At 33.1% G+C, this 24,262-nt stretch overlaps 1 protein-coding gene across 6 annotated transcripts; it reads left to right on the forward strand.

Annotated features, from left to right (window-relative positions):
• Nucleotides 1-265: 265 nt before the first annotated feature.
• LOC136025974 (alpha-(1,3)-fucosyltransferase 7-like) lies at nucleotides 266-22,378 on the forward strand. Of its 6 annotated transcripts, none has more exons than XM_065702095.1 (4): nucleotides 278-382; nucleotides 14,210-14,574; nucleotides 17,281-17,534; nucleotides 18,764-22,378. In XM_065702095.1, the coding sequence occupies exon 4, from the start codon at nucleotides 18,764-18,766 to the stop codon at nucleotides 20,150-20,152; it is 1,389 nt and encodes a 462-aa protein (XP_065558167.1). In that variant the 5' UTR covers nucleotides 278-382; nucleotides 14,210-14,574; nucleotides 17,281-17,534; the 3' UTR covers nucleotides 20,153-22,378. The 6 variants fall into 6 exon arrangements, with proteins under 6 accessions (XP_065558166.1, XP_065558167.1, XP_065558168.1 ...); XM_065702096.1 differs by having other exon boundaries at nucleotides 14,210-14,545; XM_065702093.1 differs by lacking the exon at nucleotides 17,281-17,534.
• Nucleotides 22,379-24,262: the final 1,884 nt, after the last annotated feature.

Here is a 24,262-nt window from a genome sequence, read left to right on the forward strand (position 1 = left end):
TATTGAGTGATTTCGTTATTATAATACATACCCATTCTATTCTTGATATTTTGTGAAAATACCGTCTATATTGCCCTTCACAATTATTTTTGAGTCCCTTCTGGGGAGTAGAAATACAGCAATAATAGCGAGTTCGTTTTTTACTAGATTTCGATAGATGCTGCAACCATGATTAGTCAATATCATATTCGAGATTTAAATAAAACCTGAGCAGCTAGTATCTTCAGGGTTATTATGCAACAGCGTGACCATTCATCATTATGTACCCGATCCAAGTATTTAAAATCCGGTTTCTCTGAGGCCTCAAAATAATCAAGTTTGTTTAATAAGCTATTTACAAGTGTTTCAAAATTTACTCATCTAGGTTTCATAAACACTTGAGGTAAACATTTATTATTTATACTTGAGCACTTGAAGCAAAGTATCTGTCAAATAAAAACTTATAGCTGAGTATATAGTTACTTTATATCTCCAATTAAAGCGACAAAAGTCATTAAAGCTGCTCAAACTACCTTATAGAATATGTTGAAAAAACCTCAATTTGAAAATAGCGACAAAGTCAATAAAATATTTTGTCAAAACCCTATGGGTATGAACTTTTTATGCACATGGACCTAGTAACAATAGGCCATTAGTCTGGATTTTTTGACATAGGGGGGTGGTATTAGTTTAGAATTAACAGTCTCCAAAAGAAAATCCCGTAAAATTCTCAAAACTACTTGAAAGGATTCTAAAACACCTACTTAAATCATTCATTAAAGCCCGCTAATAAGCTTTACCCCCCCCCCCCCTAATGGAAAATATATTGCCTGAATTATTCCCAATAGGCAGACTTCCCGCCACTTGTTGCCGTTGTCTGGCTTGTTAGAGGTTAAATTAACATGAAAAGAAGAGTTGGCCTAAAGGAAATTCATAAAGTATGTATATCTTGGGCTATGCATATTGTCCATTAGGGTGGGTGGTAAAGTTTAGTGGTAGATCTTAAGTAATTATATAAGTATTTTAGAATTTGTAAAAGTAGTTCTCAGAATTGTTTCTGTGTTTCCTTCTGGAGAATCCTCTCTTTCGAACTAACCAGTAAACTTTTTACTTCATCACCTCCAGAAATCATCTGTTGATTTGAATTTTAAGGTAGCTTTCACGTTTGCATTCTAATCTTTATTATTTCTCTTACTACTAAGGAAGTCTGGACTTAGCCATTGCTTTTTTCTCATTACTGATACAAGAAATTTGGCCCACGTCGATAAAATCAACTTTTGAACGGAGTGTGATTCTAGTTTTATTCAAGGATGTGATATTTTTTTTATTGTGCAAAATTTTTTCATGAGGTAAACGGCTTTGAAAGTCTCAAGAGACAGAACTTCACAGTTCTGGCACAAATAGAAAAAAAAAGTTGATTAACAAATTTGCCCCAAAGGACTGCGCCTAAGTCCCTATTAGGAGCGAATATATGCAATAGGACCTAAGTGGTCTCGTAAACACACCATGTCCCATTCTCTCTTTCAAACAACTGTTTGACAAGTAGGTCAGCAAACAAAGTTAAACGAATATTTTCAATTCGTATTATCAAAGGTGCAGAGTCGGCTCGTGGCTCTTTTATCAACCACTCCCTTTAACCATATAATTTTTTGTACAAAACTGATGCTGTGTTTGTGGCTTTTTTCCTGTTTATGTTGCTGCGTTCAATCCTGAGTTCACTTTTTGGTTTCCTCTTCTGATTGCTATGTTCTCATACTCCTATGTTTTTCTGTTTTACTTCATGTATTAAATAACTTTTAGATCCGAGTTGAGCTTTCTCCTAAGCTTGTGCAACAACCCTTTCGATACGAAGAGGTCAGAAGAAAAAAACAAAGAGGGCATATCATTCTTTTTAATTGAAATAAAAACATACATATAAAAAGAAATGAATAACATTAAGTCACTCAGGGGTACTTGTTTATGTCTCCTACTTGGGGCACTTTATGATGATAAATGTGGAAATGTGGAGCCTCATGCTCTTTATGATGATTTTATCAATGTATTGCGCCCTTTATCAAGTCACTATTGGTTGTAGAAGCCTGCGTACCAAATATAAAGTGAATCTGAGGCATTTTTTAAGTTCTTAGATTGTAACACCAAAAACCAAAAGTGGAATTACATTCCTGCTTCTCTGGATCTGCTTTTCTCCTGATTCTGATATTTTGTACAGCCTCAATTTTTCTGATGGTTATGTGTCAGCATCAGTTTTGCTGCTGGCATCATTTTTAAGTCATACTAGCTGTTGGGGTGGCGCTTCACGCCATCCCAGCACCTAGTTGGTGGGGGCGCTTCGTGCCCCTACCAAGCCCCCCGCGCGCGTAAGTCGTTACGCGCCATATTAGTTACGCGCCATTGTAGTTGTGTCCCTGTGTCCCGCCTGTGAATATATATATATATATATCTATATATATAAAAATAAGTTGTCTGTCCGTTACGCCAGATTATATCTTCTCTATATATAAAAGAAAACAAACTAGAATGTAAAAACTAGAAATTACATAAATATTTCGAAATATTTTGACGATAGATTAAAGTAATTCGAAAAAAGAAAAATCGTGAAAAACTAAAAAAAAACTAAAAAGAAAAAACTAAAAAAAAACTAAAAAAAAATTATAAAAATTAAAAAAGAAAAAACCCTAAAAAGAAAAAACGTAAAAAAATAAAAAAGATAAAACAATAAAAAGAAAAAAAACTAAAAAAAGCTAAAAAACTAAAAACAGAAAAAAATAAAAAAAATGGGAATTGCACCGATATTTCAATATATTTTGAAAATAGATTAAAGTAATTCGAAAACCTTTAAACAGATACCTCAAAATTTAATGTTTAATATAAATTGTTGGAGCTTTAGCATGCTTGGCACGTAAAGATTTTTCCAAGTGTAAATGTTAGAATGAACATTGACAAATTGAAGAAAACAAATCAATAAAAAGACAAAACTAAAAAAAAGAAAAAACTAAAAAAGAAAAAAAAAACTAAAGAAGAAAATGTATCTATATATATAAAAATAAGTTGTATATATGCATGTTTGTTTGTTTGTGGGTTTGCATTTGACGTCATTATAAATATATAAGGCTTTGTATCTGACGTCATTATAAGATGACACAACGGACCGGAAAACCGGGACACAAATGACGACCGGGACACAGGGAATATAAATGACGACTGGGACACTCAAAGAGAAAATACAGACCGTGACACCGGGACACAAATGACGACCGGGACACCGGGACAGAGGGAATATAAATGACGTCCGGGACACTCAAGAGAGATTACAGACTTCCCAGACCGGGACACAAATGACGACCGGGACACAGGGAATATAAAAGACGACCAGGACACAGGGACACAAATGACGACCGGGACACAGGGAATATAAAAGACGACCAGGACACAGGGACACAACTACAACGGGGACGCCGGGGGCATAGGGGGATCTTTATATATATATATATATATATATATATATATATATATATATATATATATATATATATTATATCTATATATATAAAAATAAGTTGTCTGTGGATGGATGGATGGATGTGTCAGGTGACGTCACCTGAAAAAACTGGATCAGGTGACGTCAAAACTGAAAAAACTAAAAAAAGGCAAAAACTACAAAAAAAACTAAAAACTAATAAAAAAAATAAAAAAGCTAAAAAACTAAAAAAACTATAAAGGTAAAAACCAATAAAAAACTAAAAAAAAAACTGAAAAAACTAAAAAAAGGCAAAAACTACAAAAAAAAACTAAAAACTAATAAAAAAAGTAAAAAAGCTAAAAAACTAAAAAAACTAAAAAAACTAAAAAAAGGTAAAAAACTAAAAAAAATAAAAAATAAAAAAAACTAAAAAAAGGAAAAAACTGAAAAATAAGCTAAAATAAAGGTAAAAACCAATAAAAAACTAAAAAGAAAAAAGGAAAAAACTAATAAATGACGACAGTGGATCGTGGATCAGGTGACGTCACCTGAAAAAACTGGATCAGGTGACGTCAAAACTGAAAAAACTAAAAAAGGGCAAAAACTACAAAAAAAACTAAAAACTAATAAAAAAAATAAAAAAGCTAAAAAACTAAAAAAACTAAAAAAAGGCAAAAACTACAAAAAAAACTAAAAAAAGGAAAAAACTGAAAAATAAGCTAAAATAAAGGTAAAAACCAATAAAAAACTAAAAAGAAAAAAAGGAAAAAACTAATAAATGACGACAGTGGATCGTGGATCAGGTGACGTCACCTGAAAAAACTGGATCAGGTGACGTCAAAACTGAAAAAACTAAAAAAAGGCAAAAACTACAAAAAAAACTAAAAACTAATAAAAAAAATAAAAAAGCTAAAAAACTAAAAAAACTAAAAAAAGGCAAAAACTACAAAAAAAACTAAAAACTAATAAAAAAGCTAAAAAACTAAAAAAACTAAAAAAAAGGCAAAAACTACAAAAAAACTAAAAACTAATAAAAAAATAAAAAAGCTAAAAAACTAAAAAAACTAAAAAAACTAAAAAAAGGTAAAAAACTAAAAAAAACTAAAAACTAAAAAAAAAACTAAAAAAGGTAAAAACTAAAAGAACTAAAAAAGAAAAAAATAAATGACGACACTCAAAGAGAAAGCGACCAGGACAAAAGGAATGTTCGATTAGCAATCAACAAAGCACCGGGACACAGGGAGTATAAATGACGACCAGGACACAAGTAAAAAAAAAATTAACAAAACTAAAAAGAAGGTAAAAACTACAAAAAAACTAAAAAGAAAAAAAAACTAAAAACTAATAAAAAAAACTAAAATAAAAAAAAAAATTAACAAAACTAAAAAGAAGGTAAAATCTACAAAAAAACTAAAAAGAAAAAAAAACTAAAAACTAATAAAAAAACTAAAAAATCTAAAAATCTAAATAAACTAAAAAAGAAAAAAAAAAGGAAAAAAATAAAGGAGAAAAACAAAACTAAAAAACGAATGTATATACAGACCGGTACACCGGGATACAAATGACGACCGGGACACAGGGAATATAAATAATGACCGGGACACAGGGACACAACTACAACGGGGACACCGGGGGAAACAGGGGGATATAAATGACGACCGGGACAAAAAAACTAAAAAGAAATAAAAACTAAAAACTAATAAAAAAAACTAAAAAATCTAAAAATCTAAATAAGCTAAAAAAGAAAAAAAAAGGAAAAAAATAAAGGAGAAAAACAAAACTAAAAAACGAATGTATACACAGACCGGGACACCGGGATACAAATGATGACCGGGACCCGGGACACAGGGAATATAAATGACGACCGGGACACAGGGACACAACTACAACGGGGACACCGGGGGAAACAGGGGGATGTAAATGACGACCGGGACACCGGGACAGGGAATGGTCGATTAGCAATCACCATCAACAAAGCTCAAGGGCAATCATTAGAATCATGAGGTATAGATCTGAATACAGATTGTTTTCCCATGGACCATTATATGTTGCATGTTCAAGAGTCGGTAAACCTGACAATCTATTTATATGCAAAGACAATGGGACAGCAAAGAATGTTGTATATTCGCAAGTTTTACGTAGTTAAAACCATATATATATATATATATATATCTATATTCACAGGTGGGACATAGGGACACAACTACAATGGCGCGTAACTATTATTGCGCGTAACGACTTACGCGCGCGGGGGGGCTTGGGGGGGGCGCGAAGCGCCCCCACCAACTAGGTGTTGGGGTGGCGCGAAGCGCCACCCCAACAGCTAGTATATATATATATATATATATATATATATATATATATATATATATATATATATATATATATATATATATATATATATATATATATATAAAATAGAAAAAGGAAAAAAACTGAAAAATAAAGGAGAAAAACAAAACTAAAAAAAAAAAAATAATAAGAAGGTAAAAACTACAAAAAACTAAAAATAAAAAATAAAAAAATAATCAAAAAAGGTAAAAACCAAAAAAAAACTAAAACGAAAAAAAGTGGAAAAATATAAAAATTTATTTCATCATATACCAATTCAAAACGAATGTATATACAGACCGGGACACCGGGACACAAATGGAGACCGGGACACAGGGAATATAAATGACGACTTGGACACATGGACACAACTACAACGGGGACACCGGGGGGCACAGGGGGATATACAAATGACGACGGGTACACAGGGAATGTTCTATTAGCAATCACCATCAACAAAGCTCAAGGGCAATTATTGGAATCCTGAGGTCTAACTAAAAAAAGTAAAAAACTAAAAACTAAAAAAAAGACCAATTCAAAAACGAATGTATATACAGACCGGGACACCAGGACACAAATGACGACCGGGACCCCGGGACACAGGGAATATAAAAGACGACCGGGACACTCAAAGAGAAATTACAGACTGGGACAACGACCGGGACACAGGGAATATAAATGACGACCCGGACACAACTACAACGGGGACGCCGGGGGGCACAGGGGGATATATAAATGACGATGGCAACACAGGGAATGTTCGATTAGAAATCACCATCAACAAAGCTCAAGGGCAATCATTAGAATCATGAGGTATAGATCTGAAGACGGATTGTTTTTCCCATAGACAATTATATGTTGCATGTTCAAGAGTTGGTAAACCTGAAAATCTGTTTATATGCACAGACAATGGAATAGCGAAGAGTGTTGTATATTCGCAAGTTTTACGTAGTTAAAAACATATATATATATATATATATATATATATATATATATATATATATATACATATATATATATATATATATATATATATATATATATATATATATATATATATATATATATATATATATATATATATATCTATATATATAAAAATAAGTTGTCTGTGTGTGGATCTGTGGATCTGTGGATCAGGTGACGTCACCTGAAAAAACTGGATCAGGTGACAAAACTGAAAACTGAAAAAACTAAAAAAAGGCAAAAACTACAAAAAAAACTAAAAACTAATAAAAAAAATAAAAAAGCTAAAAAACTAAAAAAACTAAAAAAAGGCAAAAACTACAAAAAAAACTAAAAACTAATAAAAAAGCTAAAAAACTAAAAAAAACTAAAAAAAAGGCAAAAACTACAAAAAAAACTAAAAACTAATAAAAAAATAAAAAAGCTAAATAACTAAAAAAAACTAAAAAAACTAAAAAAAGGTAAAAACTAAAAAAACTAAAAACTAAAAAAAAACTAAAAAAAAGGAAAAAACTGAAAAATAAGCTAAAATAAAGGTAAAAACCAATAAAAAACTAAAAAAAAAAAACTGAAAAAACTAAAAAAAGGCAAAAACTACAAAAAAAAACTAAAAACTAATAAAAAAAGTAAAAAAGCTAAAAAACTAAAAAAACTAAAAAAAACTAAAAAAAGGTAAAAAAACTAAAAAAAATAAAAAATAAAAAAAACTAAAAAAAAGGAAAAAACTGAAAAATAAGCTAAAATAAAGGTAAAAACCAATAAAAAACTAAAAAAAAAAGGAAAAAACTAAAAAAAATTTTCATCTAAAAAACTAAAAAAAAACTAAAAAAGGTAAAAACTAAAAGAACTAAAAAAGAAAAAAATAAATGACGACACTCAAAGAGAAAGCGACCAGGACAAAAGGAATGTTCGATTAGCAATCAACAAAGCACCGGGACACAGGGAGTATAAATGACGACCAGGACATAAGTAAAAAAAAAAACTAACAAAACTAAAAAGAAGGTAAAAACTACAAAAAAACTAAAAAGAAAAAAAACTAAAAAAAGGCAAAAACTACAAAAAAAACTAAAAACTAATAAAAAAGCTAAAAAACTAAAAAAACCAAAAAAAGGCAAAAACTACAAAAAAAACTAAAAACTAATAAAAAAAATAAAAAAGCTAAAAAACTAAAAAAACTAAAAAAACTAAGAAAAGGTAAAAAACTAAAAAAACTAAAAACTAAAAAAAACTAAAAAAAAGGAAAAAACTGAAAAATAAGCTAAAATAAAGGTAAAAACCAATAAAAAACTAAAAAAAAACTGAAAAAACTAAAAAAAGGCAAAAACTACAAAAAAAACTAAAAACTAATAAAAAAAGTAAAAAAGCTAAAAAACTAGAAAAACTAAAAAAAACTAAAAAAGGTAAAAAACTAAAAAAAATAAAAAATAAAAAAAAAAATAAAAAAAAGGAAAAAACTGAAAAATAAGCTAAAATAAAGGTAAAAACCAATAAAAAACTAAAAAGACAAAAAGGAAAAAACTAAAAAAAAATTTCATCTAAAAAACTAAAAAAAACTAAAAAAGGTAAAAACTAAAAGAACTAAAAAAGAAAAAAATAAATGACGACGCTCAAAGAGAAAGCGACCAGGACAAAAGGAATGTTCGATTAGCAATCAACAAAGCACCGGGACACAGGGAGTATAAATGACGACCAGGACATAAGTAAAAAAAAAAACTAACAAAACTAAAAAGAAGGTAAAAACTACAAAAAAACTAAAAAGAAAAAAAAACTAAAAACTAATAAAAAAACTAAAAAATCTAAAAATCTAAATAAACTAAAAAAGAAAAAAAAAGGAAAAAAATAAAGGAGAAAAACAAAACTAAAAAACGAATGTATATACAGACCGGGACACCGGGATACAAATGACGACCGGGACACAGGGAATATAAATGACGACCGGGACACAGGGACACAACTACAACGGGGACACCGGGGGAAACAGGGGGATATAAATGACGACCGGGACACCGGGACAGGGAATGGTCGATTAGCAATCACCATCAACAAAGCTCAAGGGCAATCATTAGAATCATGAGGTATAGATCTGAATACAGATTGTTTTCCCATGGACCATTATATGTTGCATGTTCAAGAGTCGGTAAACCTGACAATCTATTTATATGCAAAGACAATGGGACAGCAAAGAATGTTGTATATTCGCAAGTTTTACGTAGTTAAAACCATATATATATATATATATATATATATATATATATATATATATATATATATATATATATATATATATATATATATATATATATATATATATATATATATCTATCTATATTCACAGGTGGGACATAGGGACACAACTACAATGGCGCGTAACTATTATGGCGCGTAACGACTTACGCGCGCGGGGGGGCTTGGGGGGGGGGCGCGAAGCGCCCCCACCAACTAGGTGTTGGGGTGGCGCAAAGCGCCACCCCAACAGCTAGTATATATATATATATATATATATATATATATATCTATATATATAAAAATAAGTTGTCTGTCTGTGGATGTGTGGATGGATGTGTGGATGGATGTGTCAGGTGACGTCACCTGAAAAAACTGGATCAGGTGACGTCAAAACTGAAAAAACAAAAAAAAAGGCAAAAACTACAAAAAAAACTAAAAACTAATAAAAAAAATAAAAAAGCTAAAAAACTAAAAAAACTATAAAGGTAAAAACCAATAAAAAACTAAAAAAAAAACTGAAAAAACTAAAAAAAGGCAAAAACTACAAAAAAAACTAAAAACTAATAAAAAAAGTAAAAAAGCTAAAAAACTAAAAAAACTAAAAAAACTAAAAAAAGGTAAAAAACTAAAAAAAATAAAAAATAAAAAAAAACTAAAAAAAAGGAAAAAACTGAAAAATAAGCTAAAATAAAGGTAAAAACCAATAAAAAACTAAAAAAAAAAAGGAAAAAACTAATAAATGACGACACTCAAAGAGAAAGCGACCAGGACAAAAGGAATGTTCGATTAGCAATCAACAAAGCACCGGGACACAGGGAGTATAAATGACGACCAGGACATAAGTAAAAAAAAAAAACTATCTATATATATAAAAATAAGTTGTCTGTGAATCTGTGGATCGTGGATCAGGTGACGTCACCTGAAAAAACTGGATCAGGTGACGTCAAAACTGAAAAAACTAAAAAAAGGCAAAAACTACAAAAAAAACTAAAAACTAATAAAAAAAATAAAAAAGCTAAAAAACTAAAAAAACTAAAAAAAGGCAAAAACTACAAAAAAAACTAAAAACTAATAAAAAAGCTAAAAAACTAAAAAAACTAAAAAAAGGCAAAAACTACGAAAAAACTAAAAACTAATAAAAAAAATAAAAAAGCTAAAAAACTAAAAAAACTAAAAAAACTAAAAAAAGGTAAAAAACTAAAAAAACTAAAAACTAAAAAAAACTAAAAAAGGTAAAAACTAAAAGAACTAAAAAAGAAAAAAATAAATGACGACACTCAAAGAGAAAGCGACCAGGACAAAAGGAATGTTCGATTAGCAATCAACAAAGCACCAGGACACAGGGAGTATAAATGACGACCAGGACACAAGTAAAAAAAAAAATTAACAAAACTAAAAAGAAGGTAAAAACTACAAAAAAACTAAAAAGAAAAAAAAACTAAAAACTAATAAAAAAACTAAAAAATCTAAAAATCTAAATAAACTAAAAAAGAAAAAAAAAGGAAAAAAATAAAGGAGAAAAACAAAACTAAAAAACGAATGTATATACAGACCGGTACACCGGGATACAAATGACGACCGGGACACAGGGAATATAAATGACGACCGGGACACAGGGACACAACTACAATGGGGACACCGGGGGAAACAGGGGGATATAAATGACGACCGGGACAAAAAAACTAAAAAGAAAAAAAAACTAAAAACTAATAAAAAAACTAAAAAATCTAAAAATCTAAATAAGCTAAAAAAGAAAAAAAAAGGAAAAAAATAAAGGAGAAAAAATAAACTAAAAAACGAATGTATATACAGACCGGGACACCGGGATACAAATGACGACCGGGACACAGGGAATATAAATGACGACCGGGACACAGGGACACAACTACAACGGGGACACCGGGGGAAACAGGGGGATGTAAATGACGACCGGGACACCGGGACAGGGAATGGTCGATTAGCAATCACCATCAACAAAGCTCAAGGGCAATCATTAGAATCATGAGGTATAGATCTGAATACAGATTGTTTTCCCATGGACCATTATATGTTGCATGTTCAAGAGTCGGTAAACCTGACAATCTATTTATATGCAAAGACAATGGGACAGCAAAGAATGTTGTATATTCGCAAGTTTTACGTAGTTAAAACCATATATATATATCTATCTATATTCACAGGTGGGACATAGGGACACAACTACAATGGCGCGTAACTATTATGGCGCGTAACGACTTACGCGCGCGGGGGGGCTTGGGGGGGGCGCGAAGCGCCCCCACCAACTAGGTGTTGGGGTGGCGCGAAGCGCCACCCCAACAGCTAGTATATATATATATATATATATATATATATATATATATTCACAATGAAAGAGATTCTCATTCACATATACAAACATTGGGCAAAATTATGTGCCGGGCGCCAGCCTAAACTTTCCTAAAAATTTTCTTCTCTCTCCCAAATCCAAACAATCACCCCCTCACTAAGATATTTTTCAACCAAAAAAAGAAAAAAAAAATAGCACAATCGCAAATCTCCCACAAAGGCTCCACGGCCTGTAATAAATTCTTCAAATCCCCACTATTCAAACCAAGTTGAAAACACACCTCCTTCCCAACAGCACTCTTTAGCTCGATAGTAAATCCTCAAAGACATAGATTTGTTCTTTGGGCTTGCCACTCTTGGATTTCTTGGTCATTTAGTTTTGTTGTACTTCCTTACATACTGAAATGCCCTCATCCATCTGCATGTCATAAACTTCAATGAATATTAACATATTACAAAGAACGTAAGAAGCTGCCGAAAACGATGGAAAAACAACTGCATGGTTTAAGCTCAGTCACGAAGAAGAAACAGCTAGAAATGCATTATACCCTGATGTTTCTAAAGTTATGTTCTACAGGCTTTTGCACAATGAGGATCCATGGGAGAGGACTTTAGACGATGTTCTGTAGCATGAAGCAAGCAAAAATACTTTCTAGAACTAATTACGTGTTTGCTGTACCAAAAATTGTATAAGATATTTGCAAACAATAAACCTAAGCTTATGTGAGCATTACAGATCACAGATTCAATCACCTAGAAAATTGCTATTACTGTGAGAATCTCATATTAGTGGTAATTTCAAACTGTCATCTAATACACAGTAGGCTAAACGCTAAGGTAGTTTTGTAGTGGTAGTTTGCTTTTTCAGCTTCAACGGTTCATATAGGATTTTAGGTCAAGGCCTCAATTCTCTTTGAAATTTTTGTTTTAGGTTTATAGAAGAAATGCAAACAGAAAAACGACCATCATAACCAAGATTACTGAAAAAACAAATAAATGTGGATTGATAGTTCAATATATACTGATATTCATTCCTGAAAGCCTCAAAAATTTTGTATTTCCTTAAGTTATGAAGATAAAACGTTTAAAAAGTTTTTTTTAGAAAAGGTGCAAATTATGTTTTGGTCTTTAAAACACACGAAGGCCGTAAGTTTTACACCTCTTTGTCGTAGCTTATACTTGTTTTGGGTTGACAGAGCTATTTATTGTGAACCCCATGCAACTGAACCCTCTTGCAACTGATCCCTCGTGCAGCTGAACCCTCATTTAACTAACTCCATGTGCAAGTAAACCCCACTTAACCGAACCACCGTGCAACTGAACCCCCGTGCAACTCTAACCCATTTAACTGAACCCTTGTGTAACTGAGTCCCCCTGTAACTGAGCCCCAACGCACCTAAACCCTCGTAGGGCTGAACCCTCGTGCAACTGAACCTTTTCACGTAACTGAACCCTACTTTAAAGGTTTCTGTAGTGCAGTGTGAATTTTAGCAGAGGCAAATCTGCTATACATGCTGTTAACAAGTGAAAGGGTAGGTGTTGAATGATAGTAAACCTAACATTAGCAAAGTATATTATTGCTATACACAAAATATGCGTAAAAAGTTCTGACGCGCAGGAATAATTTTGAAGAGTTCCTGTTTGTCGTGATTTATACTCGCGTGTTTGGTTTTCAATAAAACAGTTTAGATAATATATAAACAAAATGTAGAACATACTTCATTTTTGCCTAAGGAAAAACTCGTACGCTTTCCCATGGGTACAAAGAGCTGTACACAATATTTCAAAAAGAAAATATTTCAATATTTCACAATATTGCACGAATTTAGCCCAGAAAAAAATGTATTTAAGACAATTATTTTACCAATGAGAAAAGATTAAGACTTCTTTCTTTCTTTAAAATAACTTTATACAAATGAAAGATTACTCAAACACCTATCATCAGTAGTACACACCGTGTTATGCTGACTATCCATGGCAACTCTACATCCACAGGACGAAGTGTACTGAGCTAAAGTAAAAAAAGAAGATTATCTTCAATTTTCATGAAATTGGAGTTAATACAGGAGTTGAAATTGGAGTTAGTTCTTAACCCTGGCGATTTTTCTAAGGTAGACCAAACCTTTCGTAGAGTGAACACAGTCCACCCGTGCCCCCAGTTAGCTACGCCCATGGTCACCGACGTGTTTCCTATCTTAGACGCATTGCCCTGGCCATTTCCCGCTCCCCAACTCTCATACGAAATACCACACCCATTCCCATTGTCATAAAAGTGCCTTATGTTTCGACCTTAGACTTTAAAGTTTGATATATTTAATTCAGTCGAAGTCGATCTCTAGGAAAATCATCCTGGCCATACAACGGCCTATAAGCTGCCTGAGATGAAAAATCAATCACCAAAATTCCCCAAAGAGATTTTATTAGTCCTTACAGATTTTTCATAAAATCCTGCTGAAATTTTCGTCGGCCTCCGTACGGACCTCTCTTGCCTTTTCATTTGCATCCCTATGGGTCTCTTCCTTTCATTCCCTAGCCTCTCCTGCTCTCTCGCTAGCTTTTCCACGAATTGCACATCTTTTTTTTTGCATTTCCAGTACTAACTTTTTGAAGCTAGATTTCAGGGGACCACGGTATGAGTGTAAGCTGCCATCCCTAGCTAGAGTTAACTGGTCTCTGTAAATTTGTAAATTGGACTTTTTCCTGCTCAAATGGCATTATTTGTATTAAAAAGTATAACTAAAATGTTGATGTATAATTAAAACTGAATACAAGAACATGCACAATACTTGTCCGAAATGTTTCTGATCAGTAAATCTAGCCAATTTAAGAATTGCCTCACAACAAAATGGCAAAATACAATATGCTATTGGGAACTATCAGAGACACGCAAAACGATGTTTAAGTAACATTATGAATTTCCAGGAATATCGACGCTGAAGCAGTAAATATCAATTCAATTTGCTTCTAACAAATCTCCGATGCGTAAAATAGCAAGAGCTATGAAGGAAAACACGAAAATAAACTGATTGAAGAGCGCAAATATTATACTAATAGAAAGCTGGTCTCCGTCCCGTCATTAGCTCCTTCTTGCGTCCCTATCCCCGAAAGGGAAGTGGCTTTGAATTAAGCCATTCACGAATCTGCCTACCCAGAATTGAGACTACAAACGGTACTGCAGGGTGACCTAGAGGAGCGGCGGATCTCGAGGAAATTATAGCCTAGTGAACAACACAACATTCACATTTGATTCTGATTGATGTATGATTTTCTTGGATTTCTTTATTTTGGTGGGTGTTTTTTTTTTTTACAGAAAAATCTTTATGAACAGAAATTACTCCGTATATGAAATGGCTTGTCCCCTCCGCAATCCCTCGCTCTTTACGCTAAAGTTTGACTCTCTGCCACAATCCTACTTTTTAAAACAATTAAAAGCTTTGGCTTAAAGAGCGAGGCGTTGAGGAGGGGACAACCCTTTTCATATACGGAGTAATTTCTGTTCGTTTTAAGTTTTAATGTCGCTCCTTACTTTCATTTAAAAAAACTAGTTTTTTTTTATTTAATTGTTGCCAGAAAGCAATTTCTGGCAACTCACCAACCCTTTTGTATTAGTACAAATACAGAAGAGAGAATAATGAGGACTCTTTTTTCCCAAGACAGTGAATGAACAATACCTATTTGAATATTTCGGCCCTATATCCAAGGGCCGTCTTCAGCAAAGAAAATAATAAACAATAACACACTTACAATAAAAGTTCTTGGTTAGAAATCCATTTTTTAAAATAGCCTAGGCATCATTATTTCTTAACGAATAGTTCAGCCAAGACTATGTGATAGAAGCTAACATGTTACAAGCTAAAAAGGTTCATTCATTTCACTAACTGTATTTGTTAAAAATTGGAACAATTTCTTATTGCAATGTTTGCCTTCCCTGCAGCTATTCTTGTAGTTCTTTTGGGATTGGGCTTTGTGTTATTGGTTCCTATTTTTGTTTTATTTGAATTTGATTATTTTCTTTAATTAATTTTGTGTACATAGGGTTGAGTGTGTATTCACCTAAGTCTCTATTTAGGGATGTATTATTATTTAAGTTTCGTTATATTTCCATTGCCTCGCGGACAGTTTGTTTGATTCCTAGGTCATTGCTAATTAGAATTATTTTGTCAAATAGAACATAATGGCCTGGATTTCCAAAAATATGATTTATTAAAGCTGAATCGAAAGATATGGAGCTATTCTTAGATTTTAATGCTTTATCAATAATTTCTTTGTGTTGCTGTAATCTTATTCCTAAATTTTGGTGGGTTTGACCAATATAATAATTTCCAATATAATAATAACTGGGGTTTTTAGCCTTACCAGAATTGAGAAGATTCATTATACCTAAATTACTTCTGATTCTTCTTTTTGTGATCTCTCTGTGAAGCAGCTGGGGTTGAAGCTTTCCAGTCCGCTGACGTTAAGTAACAAAAAGATTGATCAGGTGGATAGCTTCGTTTACTTTGGCAGTATCAAACAGTTTGTGGTAATGAACCGTAAGTAAGAAGCGACCCGGCTCAATTGTAACCGATACTCTAAAGAATGCAATTTTGATATCAATAGATATATCAAAAGAATCGACTTATTATGTTGATTATAAATATACAAGTTTCATTAAGTTTAGTCTTACCGATTAAAGGCTACGGGCCTGAGAACATTTGACTGATTTCCAAAAAACGGAAAAAATCTCCAAAAGTATTACAATCTTAATAAAAATCACACCATCAGATTCAGCACATCAGAAAACGCTATTCTAGTGGTTTCAAGGTCCTATCTGGGATAATGTGGAATTTTGTACTTTTTTGCAAGAAGTAAGATTACGGATGCGTCTTTATTTGTTTTTATGTGTGTGTGTGTGTTTTTCCCTGGGCTGATCGTATCGACCCGGTAGTCCTAGGATATCAGGAGAGGGCTTTTTCGAACAGATATTAAAAGTTATAATGCCCTTTTTAAGTGAAAAAAAGATTGGAGGGCAACCTGGCCCACTCCCCCACCCTTTTTTCCAAAGTCATCCGATCAATATTTTGTGATAGCCATTTTGCTCATCATAGTTGAAAGGCCCAACGACAGTACCCATCGATATACAATGATCCCCATTGTCCCACAGGAAAGGACTTTAAATCATGTAACTTTGCCTATTTTTTACACATAGTATTTGTTATTGGGAAGTATGTATACATTTTCGGGTGGGGGGCGAATTTTTTGCTGGGGTTTTTCCAAGGGAGAATTTTCTTTGAGGAAAAAAAATTTCAGGGGTTGAACCTGTCAGGGGAAGTTGTATACCGAGGGAATTGGCCAGAATTTCTATACAAAATTCTTTTTAAATGTCTTTGTTCCTCTTTTGCATCTCAATTTTAGGCGTGGAATTGTTAAGGGTAATTGGAGTAAATTTTCACCGGAATTGAATTGTCTAGAGGATATTTCCGTCAAGAGGGCGATTTTTTCGTGAAGGTGGGGCTAGGTTTCCTGGCATCACTTAAAAAAGATCAGAAATTAAATTTAAAAAGCATGTTTTTTCAACCAAAAGTATGGAGCAACATTAACACTTAAAACGAAGAGAAATTCTTACGTGTATGAAGGGGATTGCCCCCTCCTCAACACCTTAATCTTTACGCTAAGCTGAAAATTTTGTTTTTTATAATTTAACTATTAGTAAAGACAGTGGGAGCAGTGAACATGTTAAAAGTAGAATAGCCAAGGCTAGGGTATTTTTCACACTTGAAAAAAGTTTGGAAGAATAGGAAAATAAGCCAGTAAACTAAAATTGGAATATTGGAATCTACAGTGAAGACGGAGGTGAAATATGGTTCTGAAGCAAGGTTACTCAGAAAAGTGGATGAAGAATTTTTATATGTTTTCCAAAGAGATTGCCTACGTTTTGTTTTGGGTACCTGCCTGACTTACCGTATTTTAAACAGTAGGCTCTACGAAATGTGCAGTTAAATCCCACTTTCTAGGGCTATAATGAGAGAAAGGTGGAGATGGCTTGGGCACGTTCTGCAGATGGAGGATGACAGATTGCCGAAGATTGTCCTTTTTAGCCAACCGTCAAGTGCTAAACAAAAAGCAGGTTGTCTACGTTTGAGGTGGGAGGATGTCCCAAAGGAAGATTTAAGTGAAACAGGAACTTCCTGAGAGTGTGTTAAAAGACAGGCTTCAAATAGATTGGGATGGAGGAGGAGCTTGCGAAACTCTGTTGGCCTCGTGAAAGGTAAAATAATCGATTTTAATAGATGGCAAGGCATCACAGTTCAATCTACATTCTGAACTGTTTTCAGTTAAAAGTTGACAAAATGCTCAGAGATGAGCACTATGGCTTTTAAATTAGTAGATCTTGGGATTTTTTTAAAATTTTGTTTGAGATTGATTTTAGAAGAATCGAATGATTGGCAGATTGACATTATAATAGTTTTAATTGGATTCCTAACTGTATTTGACTCAGACCACATGGACTCGTTTTGGATTCCCAGAATAAGCTGTGCTAATGTTAAGTACAATGAACAGCTGTCAGTCGTACGATGGCTGAGACCCTACTGAATGGTTCAGCGTAATGTCTGGTTTGTGCCACGTATGGATTCTTTTAATACTACTGTTTACCTTCTTAATAGATTATACACTTCGAAAGTCTGATTTCGCTGCTGGAATCAACTGAACCAGGGGAACTTCTGCTGATAACACATCCCTTTTATCTCTTTTTGATGGGGGGGGGGAGTTGCAGTAAAACATTACTGAGCTTGCAAACAAAGTGAAGCCAGTAGTTACATCAATTAGTACGAAGGAAACGACAATTTTGCCAAACAATGTAAATAAACTACCTACCACAGGGAGAGATCTAAGTAAAATCAGAGATTTTCAGAAAAGAGAGAAAGTGATGCGAAGCTGAATGGTTTCTTCTTGCAAGTGTCGTGACTCATCTATGAATTTAAGCGCTAAATAGAAAATAAAGCCAGTCAAAACCGCACATTTAATTTATTATAACTTTCAGGTCTGCTTTTAGTGAATTCTTTAGAATTGAAATTAACACTTTTTACACTTTTTGGAAAACAGCTTGGCTAAATTATTCAATATGGGCACAGGAATTTATCGTGACCTAAGAATTAAACCAGACAAAAAACTAAAGAGTTTCGATTTTTATATGATGTGGAAAGCCAGGGTAGATTGCTGGGAAAAGATGCCTTATGATAGTTTTGTGGACAAAGTCGTGGCTGAAAATTCTTAGGACTGAGGCTAAATAATCTCTGCCACAAGGAATTCTGCCTTGAAGAGTGGTATGCTCTTTTGGTATTTATTGAATATAGTCTAGAAGCTGGCGTGGCTTTGACTTGCTTAGTTGGCCTTGGGGTTCTGTGGTGTACTGAATTGTTACTAATATAGTAATTCCTAAAATTACCTTTATAAGAAGCTTTTTTTTAATAATTCGCTTATTTTTTTATATTTCAGATGAACCCTGTACTGCCTACTAAAATAGTAAGACTTTTGAACAAGCATGAGAAAATGTGCAGGACTTTGTTTATCCTTCAAGTTATTCTAGCAATATTATTATCAAATTACATATTCGTGAGATCTGTAGTAAAAAAACAAGTGATTTATATTAAGCAAGAAAATTCTGTTAATGTTTTTAAGCAAGGAGGGAAAGAGTTCTATGCACTAGCTACTTTAAAGCAAAAGATCAAAGCAAACCCTACAACGACCCTTATGCCTTCTGTGGAAGAGCTGTGGGAGTTTAGAAAGTCTTGGCCAAGAACTATGAAAAGTAAACTATCAATGCTTGGAAGAAGAATGTTCCTTGGAGACTTTAGTAATCAAACACAGCAAAATCGAAATTTCAAGATTGCAGTCTGGCACTTCGGTAGTTATCTCGAACGAAGATTTTTGAAATGGTTTAGTACAGAATCACATCCACCATTTGATGCTTGCTCTGTCAACAACTGTGAAATAATATACGCTAGTGACAATTCAAAACTTAAAGATGTAGATGGGGTATTATTTCATCTGCATAGAACTGCAGGGGTTGAATCACTGCCAAAATATAGAACTGCTACTCAGCGTTGGATATTCATGACTGATGAAAATCCATTTAACACATTTTTGTTATCAAAAACATACACGATGAGAGATTTTAACTCCATTTTCAATTGGTCCATGACTTATAGATATGATTCAGATATTCCTGTACCTTATGGAAGGGTTATACCTCTACCAGAAGATGAGAATATATCACTGGAACTGCCAACTGACTATACAGAAAATAAGAAAAAGTTAGTCGCTATTTACGCTTCAGATTGTATTGGTAAAAATGATAGATGGAATTACATTCAAGACTTGAAGCAGTTCATACAGGTAGATATCATAGGACGTTGCGGTCCGAAAAACTGTACCATTGGGTCGAAGATGTTTGGTGCCGACTGTCCTTTATTGAGACAGTACAAATTTTATTTGGCATTTGAAAATGCCAATTGTGATGGATATATAACAGAAAAATTTTGGTTTAATCCATTTGATAAAAACATCATCCCCGTGGTGATGGGACCTACTAAATTACAATATGAGTTATTTGCTCCAGCGAATTCTTTTATTCATGTCGATGATTTTGAGTCCCCTAAAGAGTTAGCAAATTATTTATTGAAAATTAATGATAACAGCTCTTTGTATAATTCGTTCTTTGAATGGAAAGCTAAGTTTAAACAATTAAACGAGCACGGTTACTTTGGTATACCTAATTTTCATTACTGTCGTATCTGTGAAGCACTGAACTATAATAGTAAAGAACAGCGTGTTTATGACGATCTAGAGAAGTTTTGGGACTATAGGACTGATTGTAAGCAGTAAATACTAAGGATTATTCAAAAAGCAACGATAATAGTGAGTTTAATAGTATACTAAGAATAATCAGCAAATGGATGGACAAATTGGATATATTTTTAAGAGCGATCTATGACATTTGGTGCAGTTAGTTCATTTAATTTTGTGTACCAAGAAGATTTGGGTTGCTTGAATGTTCTGGTTTGCTATACGCAAAGTGCTTATTGCACTTTGGGTATAACTTTGGGTATAAAGCCGTTTTTGCTTGTATTGCTTGATATTTAATAGGCTTTAACTATTTCAGATGTAGTTGGATGCATAATATGCATAGTTGATCATAGGTTGTAGGTTTACAGTTAAGTACCAGTAACTAAGAATTTACTCAGTGGATTAAAGTTTCATAAATTAAAAGTATTGAATGCAGCTATTATAAGTGTTGAAAGGCTCATTTGCGTTAAACTTGACTTGTTCCATGAAAGACAATAATTGGGTCAATAGCCTAATAAGAGTTCAATAGTATACCATATAAAATTGGCAAAGAATAAGTTGAATAATTTGATATGTGTATATACAGACCTGCTATTTTTAAGGGACCACCAAAGACTACGGAAAACTATTAAGACTGGAATCTCAATTATGTAGCTCAGATAGAAGTAGTGGTGGCATAATACGGCCCAATAGAACATCATTAGCATGACTGGCAACTATTTCTGTAACAGGGTCGACCTTTACATAATATGCATACTTACATGAGCATAAAATTAGAACACATAACAGGGACAACGAGTATACAATTTGGGTTAGTGACCTACTTACATGACCATACTACAAGAGATAATTAATTAGCATAATCCAACCGACATCTCATTTACACATACCTTTTTCGGCAAGATTAACAAGATAAAGCAAACTGTTTCATTTGATTTCAGAACGGCCGAATAAAATTTATGATATAGTATTGATTTTTACTTAACAGCATCTGTATCGTATGCATAGTATAACCGCTTGTATCATCATATTCAAGGGAATGAGTGCCTATATCCACACTTTTTTTTGATGGAACTTATGGTTGTCCATATCCAGACCTTCAAGGAGCCTAATGCCCCCAAACTGTTTTGCGTCCCTTTTTTGTACTTAATTTTTTTAACTTAATTTTTTTTAGTTAGACATTTTTCAACTTTTCATGTCTTAAAATGACATAAATTACAATTAAAATAGAAAAATTACTAGTAATATCCTCAATTTTACGATATAAAGATGATTCAGACACGTAAGTCATGATTTTTCTATTAGAAAAATAATGTTTATAGCGATTTTTATTCTTTTTTAACTTGGAGTTTTATGGGACTTTAAAATTTGGCTGGTCATTGATAGTACCCAGTTTATCGTATGCCTTCTTCAAACAGTGTTATTTGTACATTCGAAGCCTAAACAATCATATCATATTTTAAAAAAGTGAAGATGAAGCATTCCAAGAAAGTGTGTGCACATGATTAAGTTATAGTTGCGTTGAATACCGACAAAGAAAAATATTTGAACTATGAAACAACCACTAGTGGTAATACTATTGGAAATGTATGCGTGCTTTGTCATGACAGTGAGAGATTAGAATTGTTTGGAGCAACGAAAAGATTCAACTTTTAAGATGATGGAAATGTGAGAGGAACTTTTCCAGAAATATTAGTGCTCAAAGAGAAGGCAAATATAAAACGATTTGTTGATGACGAAGGCCAGTTTCTTGCTGCTTCTAGTGGTAACACGTTACCTGTTGATAGATCATATTGCCATCTTTTTGGTATTAACCTTCAAAAGAAATTAAACGAAAAAAAGCCTACTTCTGTGCTAATATCATAATGCATATCTCGTCTATGTGCCAAAATTGCAAACTATGTAAAAATAATATGGCAATAAACCGTGAAATCAAAATCAAAATAAAAAGGTCGTTGGCAAAAAATGTTACCAAGGAATATAAAGACAAATTGATGAAAAATAAAGTACATATGAACATTCTTACTACTATTGATCGTATACCAACATATACAGTCAATGAGTCGAATAATGCCAATGATGAACTATATGATACGATTGCAGCTGAAACCATGTTAAAACTTTGTCTGACCCTAAAATGGAAAAAGTGCTTTGTCAAGAGAAAACATAATGAAGTATTTTATGGAATGGATTCAAAGCATATATTTTTACTCTTATGATGGTATTCTACATGTCGTTATTTCAATAAAAGTATTTTATGCATTACTTTGTTATATTTTCAGAATGTTTAGAATATTTATTAAAAAATCGGAGATGTAAGAAATGGAATTTTCAGAGACATATATGCTAGCGGGCTCATAAGGCTGTATTAGAATCTGAGGTAGGTTAACAGGGCTTTTACCATAGTCTGAGAGAGATGAGCCGATTTTTTCCCAAAAATCTACCCAGAATAGAAAACATCTGCTAAGAAACAATTACACATAAAGACCGACATGGGGAAAAGCAAACAGTCACTCAAACACTCAGGTAAAGAGAGAGAGATAGGGGGAAAAATAGCCACTAAAACACACAGGCAGAGAAAGACAATAAACCTACAAACACATAGAATGTGACAAACAAACACATAAAACAAATACGGGGACAAGCAAAGAGAGATAGAGAGAGAGAGAGAGAGAGAGAGAGAGAGAGAGAAAGAGAGAGCGAGAGAGAGAGAGAGAGAGAGAGAGAGAAAGAGAGAGAGATAGAGAGAGACAGATAGAGACAGAGGCAAAGTGAGAGAAACAAGCTCTCTCTCTCTCTCTCTCTCTGCCTGTGTGAGTGAGCTGTTGTTTGCTTGTCTTTTTCTCTCTATGCCTATGTGTTTGGGTTTTTGTTTGCTTGTCCCTGTGTCTGTATGTGTCTGATTGTATGTATGAATCGGTGTGTTTTTAGGTTTTTTGACTCTCTCTATCTCTCTCTCTCTCTCTCTTCTCTATCTATATCTCTCTTTCTCTCTCTCTCACTGTGCCTGTGTGTCTGAGCGTCTCTTTGCTTGTCCCCGTTTCTGTCATTGTGTGTTTGCGTGTCTGGATCTTTGTGATTGTATGGGTTTTCGTCTCTCCCTCTCTGTGTGTTCGTGTGTCTGAGCAACTGCTTGCTTGTCTGTCTGTTTTTCCTTGTGTGTTTGTGTTTCTAACTTTTTGTTGTTGTAGGAACTGTATTTGTGTCTTTGTTTGTCTGACAATGTGTGTTTGGAGGTATTTTTATCTCTCTCTGTGTGGTCGACTCGTTTTTACATGCTGAATCAAATCGTTATCTTCAATGTATAATGCACGTAATCCATCTTGTTGTCTATTTCTATTCATGATATTCACTTTTGCTGCAAAACATACCTCTTTTTCTCAATTAAATGTTTTTAATGATATCACTTATCTCGCAAATATAGCATCCCATTCAAGGGGTAGCTGACAACCCCTTGTAATCTCTACTGCAACATTGGGTACTCTTAATTTCATTTTACTTCTGCTAGCCACCTCAACTTCCAACAGGGTAAAAGCATCCATTATTACAAATAACTAAGAACAAAAATTAATAATCAAAACATTGATCTTCTGATCTCTTTTTCGATACTGAGGAGAGTGTACCAAATTATGCGTAAGCTCTATCATAGCAAGTGACCCTGACACACGAAATTAAGATATCCTCAATAAACTTGCATATTGAGGATTAAACTTGCATAATACTTGCATTTGAAGAAATCAATTTTTCTTGCAACCACACAGTTCAGAAATATCTTAAATCATCGGCACATTTCTTTTTGAAACTGCTCAAGTCATTGAAGTAGTTATAGCAGCCTTTTTACTTTGCATACAATGAATCTTAATTTGAAAATTAATTTCCAGTTATAAGAGACTGCAATTATTAGATAAATTCTCTAAATAATAAATATGACTAAAAATAAAAAACAGCAACTAACTTTTTTACATCGCTTACAATTAATCTTACTTTTGTAAAATCATTTACAGACTACCTCATTTACCTTAGGCTTGACTATTTTGAGATGTGGAAAATTTGTTTAACAAAATCAATGCCTTATAAATGGGTGCCATTATAGAATCGATTGAAAATTGTTTAAACGAAAAACCAAATTCGTCAAGATAAAAATAAGCT

This window comes from Artemia franciscana, chromosome 4, assembly GCF_032884065.1.
Source record: "Artemia franciscana chromosome 4, ASM3288406v1, whole genome shotgun sequence".
Classification (NCBI taxonomy): domain Eukaryota; kingdom Metazoa; phylum Arthropoda; class Branchiopoda; order Anostraca; family Artemiidae; genus Artemia; species Artemia franciscana.

Excerpts from the sequence above, each read along its gene's own strand:
- LOC136025974 (XM_065702093.1), top strand. The coding sequence starts at position 14,548 with ATGATTTTCTTGGATTTCTTTATTTTG. Across the intron at positions 14,575-18,763 it reads TCTTGGATTTCTTTATTTTG|ATGAACCCTGTACTGCCTAC; the intron begins GTGGGTGTTTTT and ends TTTATATTTCAG.